The sequence below is a fragment of the Vipera berus genome (assembly GCF_964194415.1).
Source record: "Vipera berus genome assembly, chromosome: 1".
NCBI classification, from domain to species: Eukaryota; Metazoa; Chordata; class Lepidosauria; order Squamata; family Viperidae; genus Vipera; species Vipera berus.
Window position 1 is genome coordinate 247,739,479 of NC_138202.1, and position 14,463 is coordinate 247,753,941.

At 38.1% G+C, this 14,463-nt stretch overlaps 1 protein-coding gene across 1 annotated transcript in view; it reads right to left on the bottom strand.

The window, feature by feature from the left end:
• Positions 1-14,463, bottom strand: part of MMS22L (MMS22 like, DNA repair protein) — a gene marked incomplete at its 5' end in the record, with an annotated part of 78,284 nt that overhangs the window by 18,553 nt on the left and 45,268 nt on the right. Inside the window, 5 exons of the mRNA XM_081315321.1 lie at positions 1,347-1,506; positions 1,643-1,785; positions 2,864-3,006; positions 4,195-4,345; positions 5,898-6,064. Coding sequence (XP_081171447.1) covers positions 1,347-1,506; positions 1,643-1,785; positions 2,864-3,006; positions 4,195-4,345; positions 5,898-6,064 — 764 coding nt within the window. The remainder of the gene's footprint in view (positions 1-1,346; positions 1,507-1,642; positions 1,786-2,863; positions 3,007-4,194; positions 4,346-5,897; positions 6,065-14,463) is intronic.

Below are 14,463 nucleotides of genomic sequence, written 5' to 3' on the forward strand. Positions count from 1 at the left end.
TCCTTAAAAGCAGACAGGACATAGAAATTGCCACATACTTACCGGCTAGAAGCAGAATTTTTTACTTTCAAAAAAGGATCAATAATATGGTTTACTTAGCTACACTAAAGGAGCTGGTCCTGAATCCAAGCAGCATTCCAATGACACAAAGGGAAGGAGGAGAGAAAAGTTCTCATTCTGCTTGACTACTTGCAAAACAGAATGTTACAAAAACAAAAACTTGCAACATAATGTACACCTCACAACCAGTAGCCTTAAGGCAGACATGTCAAACACAAGGCCCGGGGACTGGATCCGGCCCGCGAAGTGGTTTCATGTGGCCTGCGAAGCCATCCTGGAAACAGTGAGGGAACGGCCCCCACTGCCTTGGCCCTGGCCCAGAGACCCTCAGATCTGTCCCACTCCTGCCCAGGCCCCCATAGGCACCCTTGATGCGAACGATGTAAAGCTGGCCATGCCCACCCAGTAGGCCATACGCACTCTAGCCACGCCTACCCAGTAGGCCACGCCCACCCTGGCCATACCCACCCGGCCCCTTGAGGGCAACCGCAATGCTGATGCGGCCCTCAATGAAATTGAGTTTGACACCCCTGCCTTAAGGCATTGTATGGCTTGTATGGAAGTGTACGAATGGTCAGTCTATCTTCATTCTGGGAAAAGATATGTGTCTATACAAAGATAAGAATCATGAAGCCGATAGTTTTCCCTATCATAACTTTATGGAAATAAAAATGTAGGATAAAAAGGTATTATTGACATTTGACATTTCTGAACTTTATTAATGAAGATCAGAGAGAATTAAAACAAACCAACCAACCAACAAAACAACAACAAACCACGGGTCTTCGAAGAAATCCCGAAATCAATTAAGACGCAAATAACCAGATTCAAATTATAATATTTTGGATGGATTATGTGAAGAATTAGTGAAGACTATGCTAGGAAAAGTGGAAGGAAAGAAAAGAAGAGGACAGCCCAGCAAAAAGATCGCTGGACACAATCACAGCAACAACGGGTGCAACACAGGGGATCGGAAGGGCCAAGACTGAGGACAGATCTTCCCAGTTGCTAAGATTTATTCTCAACTTGTTTCAGTGTGCTGCAGAAGGAGTTTCTGAGAACCTCAACAAATGCATATCCCAGCAACGTCTTAATGAACATAGCCCCATTTGCACTGTGTCTCCTGGCTGGTTTTTTATTGACAGACACTTGCAAGGGAACCAAAGGGCAACCTGGCTTTTGCAGGTTAGAAGTTCTTCCGCTGGAGAAGTTGCCTTGAAGCACTGATGCCAATGGCTTTGTTTTCTATTGTTGATAAGGGGGGGGGCACTAAACATGATAATTACCTATTATCTTGTAAGTGAGATGGAGTCCTTCTGCAGGGCCTTTCTTTATTAAGTAGGGTTTTACATATTTTAATATATCACCAAGATATTCTAATGCCTTTGTCACCATGACTGATTTTTCAGGCAGATGCTGAAGTCCACTGTAATTTTTTCCAACAGCCTAAGAAAACATGGGAGAAAAAAAACAACAATGGAGAGCAATTCTTGATATTGGCATGCATCTATCCTATTAAGATAGGATAGGGTATTTTCTAATTCTATGCCTCCAAAATTGCTACTTATAATAAACACCATACCTCAATGAATTGGAAAACAGCCTCCTTAGGATCTTGTTTGTAGACTGACTCGTCAACGTGAGCCCTTGAGAAGATAGTTATTATTTCTGGTAGTTTGAATATCAATCTTGTAAGTTCAGTCAGTTGTTCCATATAGGCCTTATCTATTTATCAACACAACACAAGAATTTGATGTGACTTAGCATGGGACTTTTCCATCCTTAAGACAGTTCCTTTGGCATGGTGAACTGCAACTTCTACAAGGGGAATATATGAATTGTACTCTAACACCAATATTGGTCAGTTGGATTTATATACTCTATTGTGTTTCCGCGAGGAGCACAAAGCAGTAAACTCAGCACTTCCTAGTCCATTTTTCTGAACAACTACAAAAACCTTATAAGGTTGAGTTGGGAGTGTAATTGGCCAAGTCACTTAGTGAGCGCTGATGGCAGAGGGTAAACTTGAACCTGAGCCTTACTAGTTCTAGACTAATACCTTAATCACTGTACCAAGTTTAGATTCAAAAGACTGCAAAAAAGCAGTTTTGTTTAAAGCACAGATATTTCTTGGAAATTTTAAGATGCTATGATTGTTAGTCAGCATTTTCCATCCAACCCTTTGCTTTCAGAGGGTTATCAACCTCTCTCTTTCCATCTTTGTTATTCCCCCTTGCAAACATCTGTGTACTTCAGTATACATTAAAAAAGAAAAAGAAAAACCCAAGCCCACTAACATTTCTACATTATATCCATTACTCAAGTCAACCAAGCTCACCAGTTCAGGTGAGATAATCAAAGATCAAAATCTAAAGTACATGAAATGACCACTAATCCATCTGTTGTCTTTTACCCCAGGTTACTTTCAGAGGTGTCTTGCCCTTTGCTTGAAAATATAATAAAAAGAACCACTAGCATTAATACCTATAAATACAGATTTTCAACTGCCCTACAGTAAAATACCCTCTCACATGAGTTAAAATGTTTTGAAATAATTTATCAAATTTAACCTGATTTCCAATAAATTACATTAGTCATCAAGTTTGTTTTTCAAATGAACACGCTTACTTTAAATTAAATTTAAAATTAAGCAGCTAATCAATTAGCCAAATAGGCAAACATAAACTGGAAGCATAATAAGGCAAAAAAAGTGGTAGAGGTGACAGTAAACTAACGTTGTGCACATAGTTGAAAAGACTTAGGTTTCTATTGCTGCTGATCACATATAAATCAATGCACATACTAGTAGTCTGGTCAGCATCTGTTCTGATCAAAGTCTCAGGAGGCTGATTGATAAACATTTGTAAAATGCATCGAAACCATGACTGAACAAACAAGGATTGGTAAGATGAATGACCCATGCCAGTAAGAGCTTCAGCCAGGGCACTGTATAGAAAAGAAAGCCAATAAAGAAAAACACATTAGGTAAACAGAAACAGACGCGGTGGCTCAGTGGGTTAGGACGCTGAGCTTGTTGATCAGAAGGTCGGCAGTTTGGCGGGTCGAATCCTGAGTGCTGCGTAACAGAGTGAGCGCCTGTTACTCGTCCCAGCTTCTGCCAACCTAGCAGTTCGAAAGCACGTAAAAATGCAAGTAGAAAAATAGGGACCACTACGGTGGGAAGGTAACAGCGTTCCGTGCACCTTTGGCGTCTAGTCATGCCGGCCACATGACCATGGAGATGTCCTCGGACAAGCGCTGGCTCTTCGGCTTTGAAACAGAGATGAGCACCGGCCCCTAGAGTCGGAAACGACTAGCACGCATGTGCGGGGGAACCTTTACCTTTAAACAGAAAAGTCAGTCTTTCTCCTTGATTTGTATCATTATTTTTTATCAGTAAATGATTCCAAGAACTCCTGCTTCTAAGAAATGCCCTGTATGCTCTATGGCACAGAATACCATGCCTTCTCCCAAAACTGGACAGAACTGACCCCTAAACCAATTTGTGCAATGCAACTGCAACAAGATCTAGGATATCAGAAGATCTAGGATATCAGTTATTCCCAGTTTTCTAAATAGTGCTTCGTGTACAGCCAGCAGAACAGCTGGAAAATTCCCTGCAGCTTGCATAGTCCAGGGAGTTAGGAAAATCAATGAAAATATAATGCAACATAAATGTTTTCAGGAAAATTAATATTATAATTTATCGGAGTCAGTCCTCCTGAACTATTGAGAAGAAAAATGATAATTCTGTTTGGAAATGCAATTTAGTGTCCTTAATCTCTAACATACATCTATTCCCTTTCTTCTCCATTACTCTCTCTTCTGACACCCCTCTTTTTTCTGACATTCCTCTTTCCCCACCATACATCTGTTTCCTAGCAGACTGAGAAGAACTGTCAGACTTGACCAAAGCATGACAAAATGACTGTTGAAATTGGATTATTTAATGCATTGAAAGGATAATATTGGCACTATTATTTATGTAACTGAAGAAAAATCTAGAAAATAGATTTTCAATCCTGCTTTTACAGAAATTTATAATAAAAACCTACATGTTACTGCAACAGAAGCAGAAAAACCAAAGTTATGCAAATACCTGCTTTTATTCAACCAAGATGTTGTATGGCTTACCTATTTTGTATCAGATGAGTTAGATACCTGGAAACCAGCTGTGGGCAAACCATGTCATCCCATCCAAACAACTGCATCATAGATATAACTGGCTGAGGTTGGAGATCTGGTGTACATGTGCTGGGTAAATCCAGAGCTAACAAAGTCAAACCTGTTTTTAAAAAGAAAGTGGGTATGTGTTAGAAAAGCAGAGAAGTAGAGAAAACCTACATGCTTTGTATACCACTGATTTTTTTAAAAAAATACTAAGATTCCTTCCCCATCCCCAGCAAATATAAATAATTTGAAATCTTGAGCAGAGCTGCAAGACATACACTTCAGTTTTTCCTGCTTGCTGTTTGTATCTTAAAATCTGTTTCCACCAGCTGCTATTTACTTCCAGGAAATTCTACTGTAAAAAATGAAAGAAACTGGAAATAGGAATCATAAAGTGAGATGGATTATGCTATATGTTGTCAAACCAGCTTCATGAGTCAGACTTACTCTCTAGCATGGGTCAACTCATGCTATTTATAATCATGGAGTTAATTATTATTATCATCTCTGCGGACATTTGGGGAGATAGGAAAATGATATTGGCACTAATTCTGTAATCAAAACGAGTTAAAATTTAACTGTGCTATGTCATTTATTCATTCATTGAATATGTATTAAGAAACTTATACTTTCACTGTTCTTTAGCATTTTAACACAAACACTGCTATATTCTCAGTGTTATTAATGATTAATTATATAGGGTTTTTTAAACCTTTTTAAGCAATTATGCAAGGAAAAATTAGAGCCACTGCTTTAGCGTTGTGTCCATACGCTATTGCATGCCAAGGAAGTGGGCAAATATTTCTTTTCCATTGCATTTTATTCCACCTGCTGAAGTTCAAGGTCTTTTTTTCATTAATGACAAGGATTTTAAGGATGCATATGTTCAGTTCTTAATTCAGGTTAAGGAAAATGTATTTAAATTCAAATCTATCTTTTACAAGTAATACTGAAATGGATTCAGTGAGGTATTATAACTAAATGCAAGCCTTCTTGCGCTAAGTTGAAATATACAGTTAGTATACGGGAATTTCATGGAAGAAATAGTACTATATTAAAATACAAAGATGGGCACAGCTCTAGTGAAGTCAAGGATCACCACTTCTATAGTTTAGTTGCAAGATGTTGTTCCATCTGCTAGGATTTTGATTCTTACATTATAAGACTCCAGAATATAGGGTGTTATTTTTTTATTAAAAAAGTCATACAAAATGTATTTGAAATCTTACTTGATATATTTACCGAACAGTGAAGATTATGATAATCCTAGAGAAACTCGAGGGAAGGGAATCTGTAGCAGCAAGAGACTGAACAAACTCATTTAAGCACAGAGAATGCGTGAAGTATTGAACAGGATGACATATCAACCATTAACGTTGCTTAAGATCACAGTACATATTATTTCAAATATAATGAACATCTAACAAAACGTGCCACCCAATTTACGGATCCGAGGGACCATATGAATCAAGTGAGCACTCTACTAAAATGAATATATGACTCTCTCTTCCCACTGAGGTATACACATGCATCTAAAGGCTGGACGCGCCTACAAGACTCCCTACTGTTTGCAGATAAAGTCTACTATATTCAGTAACAACGTATTTAGAAACGGGAAGAACGCATCACGGTCACAAGAAACATGAGAACATGTTGGGAGTACAAACCTGCAGCGGTATCTGCAAGCTGAGGAGGGGAAGACTTCGACATCCTCTGGCCCTTCAAGTAGGGAAAGAAATTTCTCCAGAGAGCTTTGGCAACAGCAAGGTGGTGCTCTTTCGCCACCGATGAAGGCTGTGCGTTGGGTCCCTGGTTTAACTGCTTATGTGCTGTTCTAAGAAAAAAAATAAAAGTAATACGACCATAAAGACTATTGTCCTGGGAGGAAGAGTAATTGATTTTTTTAGATGCCTTTGGGATGGCTACTGTGCATCCTTCCTAAGGATTTAGAAATCACCTTTTGTAATTCAAAACTTGATGGATACAAGCAATTTGATGGATAAATGATGGCATATTAAGCACCGTAAAGTTAATGTTAATTATTGATGTCAGCCATTAATTATGCACCTCTTAATATGTCAGGCCCAAATGGGAAACAGGCAGTTCTAAAATGAATGTGCGTATTTATCAAATGACAAGTAAGCACGCTCACACTCCCAATGCCAAATCTTTCATGATTTGTTAATTTTCTTTGCACGATGTACAGAAACTGGGTCAGGCACAGAATATCTATGAATATTTCCCCCCCCCCTCAAAAGCACTTATCACTGAAGTTTTCTTTTTGCAGCCCCAGTAGAGATAAGTGAATAAAAACAAACAAACAAAGATTAACCCTTTTCAAGTACGTGGCAGCAGTGTTCATAGCACACTGAGGACCAAAGTTACTATTATATCTAAAGTCAGTCCTTTACAGAGACAATGTGGCATGAATTCAATAACACATTCAATTTTCTTTGATTCTGCTAGTACAATTCCTACTACTTAATCTAATTTGGAAGTTGTGACTTTCTAAAGGTTCAATAGAGATTTGTCTGCAGGGAATCGGTTGGAGGAGGGGCAGGAAGCATTAATAAATTTGTCTGGCAGACTAGAAAGCAAGGCATTGCTGCTCTTGGACGATCCACTAAATAACATGCTTATTAAAAACAATTCGTAGAAATGCACTATCATTCCTGCTCCTATTTATCTCGTGGTCAGCTAAATTGAGATTGCAGATTAAGGTACTAGCAGTATTATTACATTTGCTTTATTAAATTCTATAAACAGCAGAGTAAAATCAAAGGCAAGGCATAAGTCAGTGGCAAACTACAAGAAAAGGCAGTTGTCTTTAATCTCCTTCAGCTCATCACTGACAACCAGACTGAAATCAGAAAAGGACTTGCATATTTGTGAATTTTATCCTAACTCCTCGAGAACTACGTTTCTTTCCACTGTTATTATGCTGGCTTTATTTTTTATGGGACCAAAGACTGTTGTGATAATTTGCTTGGAGTTATGTTAATTATTTAAGCAGTCTTTTTAGGTCTACACAGTCCATAATAATCTGTGGCAAAAAAAGCCTGTGGAAACTCCATTCTATCTGTATTCTCCTCCCTCCCTTTGGATTGTACAACGTATATATCTCTTGCCCTATCCATCTCTGGCAACTGCATTAGTCTGCCTGAAACAGAAGACTTTGTAATAAAATTATAAATTGCATCTGCGAGGAAGAAAAATGTGATGAAAATCACAAGGAAAAAACCCCACAGAAACAGATGCTGTATTGCATGTCTGCATCGGTCAAAGAAACAAGACTTATGGTTGACATTTAACATTATGGACCTCTCCTTGATAAAGAAACCATCTGAAATATATAAGAGAATAAATAGAGACACACTATATAACATCTGTTTTCTGGGTTATTTATCTCTCACTTTGGAGTCAATATAGCTTGTTTAGGTACTTTCTGTTCTTTCCTAATTGAAAATCAGCCCTAAATCTAAAGATGGATTAAAAAAACTACTTTTAACTAAATTTCTAAGAAAAAAAATTTATTTTGATCCTAGCAAAACATGGATTTCAAAAATTAATATATATTATTTTTGTTAAAAATATGGCCTATTATTTCCCTATGGAAAAATTTGCAAAGAATTAACCACTAGTTAGCTGCCTATGTATAAATATTTGCATAAGCTTTTTTTTTTTGCATAACAGCATCATACAAAATGCTTTTTTGAATTATTGGCCCATCTTCTGGAGTGGTTTTTCATGGGGTATCAGAGGCTGCAAAAATCAAGTTGTACTGCAAAATCAGACCTAGGCATTGCTTTAACGGAAGAGACCCAGACTAGTAGTTTGAATGGGAAGTCAAAAGAAGACATGCACAAATAACCTCTGTACTATTCTAAATACTAGTATCTGTATTATTATCAGGAATCAAATTCAATGCAAAGGAGATTTTACCTTTCAGTGAGAATCTCAAGGGATGTGCCCCTTAAAATACCCAAACATATAAAGGTAAAGGTTCCCCCGCACATGCGTGCTAGTCGTTTCCAACTCTAGGGGCCGGTGCTCATCTCCGTTTCAAAGCCGAAGAGCCAGCGCTTGTCCGAGGACGTCTCCGTGGTCATGTGGCCGGCGTGACTAGACACCAAAGGCGCACGGAACGCTGTTACCTTCCCACCGTAGTGGTCCCTATTTTTCTACTTGCATTTTTACGTGCTTTCGAACTGCTAGGTTGGCAGAAGCTGGGATGAGTAACAGGAGCTCACTCTGTTACGCGGCACTCGGGATTCGACCCACCAAACTGCCGACCTTCAGATCGACAAGCTCAGCGTCCCAACCCACTGAGCCACCGCGTCCCTATCCAAACATACATACATGTTAGTGCCCAAACATACTAACATGTATGTACCCAAACATACATACATGTTAGTGCATGCCTCAAACGTACGTGTAACCCTTTGGATCTTATTCATAGACAAATGGTTACTTTTGTTGTCATCTGCCTGTTTTTCATAATGAAAAACCTGTAATTGCTATTCACATATGTATCTTCAGCTAACAGAGATCAGAAAATTAAAGAGGCATTATTGTGATACCACATATCTTTGCCAACTGATATTGCCTCTTTGCAAATTCTTGGCATATGAAAACTTTAAATACCATGCAAAAAATCTTATCAGGCTGTCACAACACATTCACTATACAGTTATAGGATTCATATTCAACAGAGATGTATGAGAGATATTACAGGTTTAAACAGTAAAACTATTCACTCTGGAAATATACTTTAAATAGCATATTTATAGAATCTAAAATGTTAAGACTAATTTAGATTTTAAAAGGTATATAAACATGAATGCGTTTCCACATCATCATTACTCTAAAACTTGTCACTTAAAACACTTCTGGATTTAACACTCCAACCTATCCCAACAATCCAAATTATCTATAGAAAATAATCGCAAATTGTAAGAAATGTAACTGCACTGGCAGAATTTTGTGTCTTTTAAATCACATAAGCAGGAGAAAGTTTTTGCCATCAATGTGATGGGACATTGGATTCTCAATTTATGAACATATGTAGAAGGAAGAATAAATGTTCTGCATCACAAGAAACTACATGCCATAGGGTATGCTCATTTACAAATGCCAAAGTCTTGATTTTAATATATAAGAAATAATTATATATAATAATTAATATATAAGAAATAATTATATATAATAATTAATATATAAGAAATAATTATGCAAATTATTCATTGAATCAGAGATAGCAATTGTAGACTCTTGATTTTAATATATAAGAAATAATTATATATAATAATTAATATATAAGAAATAATTATGCAAATTATTCATTGAATCAGAGATAGTAATTGTAGACTCAGCAGTGACCTACAACTGGATTATGGTTTTGTTAAGAAGTACATTTTAAAGGCTCAAGTATTGATTACTTTGTGATGGCTGTGGAAAGTGTTGAGTATTTTAAAATTGGGATTATTTTTAAATTCTGTTAGATCCAGTTTTGAACCATGGAGTAGCTGTAACCATGATCATACAAAGGAAAAGTCCATTCACCTGAAGGTATGTGGAGAGGCTTACTTTTTTTGCCTCACGTTGTCATGTAGAAAACCAACAATCTAATGTTCCTTCATCTCCTAACCAAACAATGTTTTAGGAGATATCCACCATTGCTCACACAAACTTTTCTCAAACATCAGCAACTACGGAAGAGCTAATTTTCTCTCTCTCTCTTCCTCCTTCCTTCCTATTTATTTTCTATCTAAAAATATCTATATAGGTTTACTAAGCCTATATGAGGCTCTTAAAACATCTTCCCTCCTCAAACTAATGGATTGTGAGATCAAAGCCATCATCAACCAATGCTAACTGGTTACATTAACTGGAACATGTTTTACAACTTCTATCATGAGCATTAACGAATTTCAACACCAACTAAGCAATAAATTCATTCAGGGACTTGTCTTTGGGAGGAGGGGAAGCTATATGTAGGTGAAATGTTTCACTGAGACAAAAACATTTTGATTTGCCCCATTTGTATGAGAGAAGAAATTCAGCAATCTCTGCCAATATATTTTTATTACCAAATAATTCTTTAGAAGACTATTCAATAAGACAGAAGACATTGGATAAATGCTACATTTTTATTCTGAACAAAGCTTATCCATCATAATCCATTTTAGTTATAATACTGCTTTGTGTCTAGGAGGATGATCATTAACAGATTCCATATTATTCTGTTTTCTCATATTTGTAAAACCAACACATGGAATGTTTATACATAGGAGTACAATAGATAAACTGTTTGCCCAATGTTTAATCTGAATTCTGTTACATTAAAAATTACATTTAGTGATAACTTGGGAGGCTTATCTAAAATATATATATAAAGATTTGACAATGGACTATGTGTGCACCTATGATCTCAAGTTATGGACCTTTTACTCTAATGTATATAATTTCTACCTATAAGTAACAGAATAGCATTACATATTTTGGTTAATTTACTAATGCAAATGAATTACTAACTTCTTGCACTAAAAAGGGCGACTTCCGGTGGCGACGCGACGCTGAAAGACAGCCGTTTTTGGGCTGCCCGCTCTGCAGCTGTGTTTTTCCATCGTAAACAGCGTCGATCAGCTGTTTAGATGGATTTGAAGCCCCCTCCTCGGGAGAAGAGGAGGGGGTGAGGCCCCAGGTAGGGGTTGAGCTCTCCGGGCCGCCTGAGCTGAGAGCTTGGGCGGCTGAAGGATGAGCCCCCCCGAAGCCTGGGTTGCTCCGAGCTGCGCAGTGCCTCTGCTCTGGGATTTTTGGAGCAGAGCCAGGCGTTAGCAACCACCCCTGCCAAAAGGAAATACTTTTGATTATCAAGATGCAGGCAGAGCGGTACAGGAGGTCAAGGTGAAGTGGACTCTTTATTTTTACTCTCTAGCTCAATGGATTTTATAGCTTTAAAGTGAAAGTGCGTAATAAGTGAAAGTGGGGGAAGATGGCGGCTAAAACTTCTAAAGCTCTTCGGAATGCGGGGTCTTCCCTGGTGCAAGAGACCTCATTGCAAGCTTTGCTTCCTCCTGCATCTCCCCCGGTATTGACGCTTAAGGATTTACAAGACGCTCTTGGAAAGCATGCACAATTGATGTCTGATATGATGGATGAAAAGTTGAAAAAGCTGGAGGAGAAAATGGAGGAGAAAATGGAGAAATTGGAGAAGAAGATGGAAGAGAAGCTGAGAGCAATGAGGGTGGACATCTTGTCTATGGTTGAATCCGTAGCTGAATGTGTGCTACAGGTGGATATAAAAGTGGAGGACCTCAGTCAAAAGAACTCTATATTAGAAGCAAAGGTATTAGAAAATGAAAATATAAGGGATAAAATGGACGAAGAATTGAGCCTTGTTCAGTATAATCAGATGCAGTATGCTATTAGAATTAGGGGTTTAAAGGAGAATGGTAAAGAAGATTTAAAGCAGCTGATTTCTGAGGCTCTGGAAGGGGTACTGGGCCAGTCAGCATCTGAAATTGAGGGAAATATGGACAAAGTTTTTCGTGTAAATTCATGGATTGCAAGACAGAGGAAGTTACCCAGAGATGTGGTGGTCTATTTTACAAAGAGAGTAATTAGAGATGAAGTCATTCAAGCTGCTTATGATACTAATTTGGTAGTGGCTGAGCAAGAAGTTTTGGTTTTAAAAGAGATCCCTCCGAAGATCCTAAGGAGAAGGAAAGATTTTGCATTTCTAGTACAGGAACTTAAGAAACGTGATATTAAGTTTAGATGGGAGATTCCAGTTGGATTGGTGGCGACGCACGAAGGTAAAAGACATCGTTTGGTTACTGTGGCTCAGGCACGTGATTTTTATAGTAATGTGTTAAAAGCAACCCCCCTATCATTTTTGGAAGCTGCAAAAGGATACGGTGTGGGAAAGCTTCAAGATGTTGCAGATAGACAGACAGAGGACAATGGTGTTGGAGGGGATCAAGTCACAGTCTCATCGGTTGCTGCAGGAGGCCAGAAGATGACGCGTGCCGCCCTAAGAAGAGCGAGACGAGAGCAAGAGCAAGACCAGCAGAAAGTTATGGAATCTTCAAAGTGTGCTTACAGTGAAGATATGGGAGGAGAGCGGTCTAAAGAAGTTTTGGGGGTCATGACAGAGGTGCTCCAAAAGTTTTGGGGCGTTAAGATTGCTGATTAAATTTTTAGATTAGAATGTCAATGGAGTAAAATTATTATAGAGGAGAAAGAAAGTTTTTTTTTTTAATATTTTACACAATTTAAGATTGATGTTATTTGCTTGCTAGAAAAGTATATTAGGGTTATGGACTTAAAGTATGTGTTGAACTAAGAATGGGTATGTAAGCTCCTAATTAACAACAAGTTGGCTTAGAGATTGCCTAAATCTTTTTTTTATATACTCTTTTTATTTGAACTTTTATTTGAACTTAAGGATGATTTGGAACTGCGAGACATTTGGCGTGATACATGCAAGAACTATTTTTGATCATAGTTTAGTTTGGTCGGAGATTATTAAGATTAACAGAGATAGGCGCTTTTGGCGCGTAACTGAGAATTTGTTTGGAAATTAGAGAAAGGTGGGAGAATGCAAATAGCAGGTGAAAGTTTTTTTTTCTTTCCTTATTTTTTTGAAATTAATATGAATAAGGACTGGGATTAAGAAAATTTATTTTGAGTAAAGCTCTTTTTCTGTTTTCCTCTTTTTCTTTTCTACTTTATTTGTAATATTAATATTGTTTGTACTCATTTTATATGAGCTAGAGAGAGATAGAATTTATAGTTTATTGTTGATAACATAGGGGTGTTTATGTTTGTTTTTCGATTTTATGCCCTGTATTTAGCTCTGGGAAGTCGGGGGGGGGGGAGGAGGGAGTGGGGGAGAGGGATAGGGAGGGTTGGATAGGGGTGGGGGAGGGGGGATTAAAGTCAAAATGTATTGTAAAACTTTTTAAATAAAAAAAAAAGGGCATGACAAACTTAGCTGCTTTCCTTAATGTTTTTTTTTACACATGTAAGTGTGTCTGAAGGAGTTTACTGAGAAAAGCAATCCAATATTTGATATATGTACTCATAGATTGTAGGGACGCAGTGGCTCAGTGGGTTAGGACACTGAGCTTGTCGATCAGAAGGTCGGCAGTTTGGCGGGTCAAATCCCGAGTGCCGCGTAACAGAGTGAGTGCCTGTTACTTGTCCCAGCTTCTGCCAACCTAGCAGTTCAAAAGCACGTAAAAATGCAAGTAGAAAAATAGGGACCACTACGGTGGGAAGGTAACAGCGTTCCGTGCGCCTTTGGCATCTAGTCATACCGGCCACATGACCACGGAGATGTCCTCGGACAAGCGCTGGCTCTTCGGCTTTGAAACGGAGATGAGCACCGGCCCCTAGAGTCGGAAACGACTAGCACGCATGTGCGGGGGAACCTTTACCTTTACCTTACTCATAGATTAAAGTGATAAAATTCAAGAAAAGCTTTAACCCTTTGATTGTACTGATCAAGACTAGTCTGAAAATTGCTGTCAAAGATGAAGAAGTTCTTCTTCTACAGATCCCATATATACATCATACAACTGGGCCATTAAATACCAGTGATATGAAAGCACCTCCCACCATGTTGGAAAGTAATAGGGTACAATATCTGAAGGATGTGGGATAGGCTTGCTAGCTACACTGATCTACCTAACACTTAAGTCCCAAAGGTGCTTTTTCAAAAGGCAACTTTTCCTTGAAGACTTTTCACTTCTCATTCTGAAGAACTGAAGAATCTTGGATCAGAAGGAAAACGTCTTCAAGGGAAAACAAAGAAAGTCCAGTTGCCTTTTGAAAAAAAGCACCTCTGGGACAACCATGACCTGGATGACTGAGAGTCTCCATAGAGATCTAACGCTGAGGCAAAAACAGCTGGTAATCTTTGCCCAAGAAGACCAGCTCAGCTTCTGGTTTTATGAATGGTGTTTGTGCTGCTAAAATGAGATTCAACTTCTGATATGAAGAGTCTTTTATATTGGCAAACCAGCCTCTGACCATTCTAGAAATAATAAGAGCTACATACATTACTCTTTAAAAAAAATCAGAGGGAACTTACAGTGATTTCATATAAGACAGAAAATATGAGAAATACTATACAAAATAAGTATGAGATATAAATAGTGTGGGAGGAAAACTAGCTGAGACAGGTAATGATAGTCTAGGTTTTTAAGTTAAGGTAAATTACTAGCT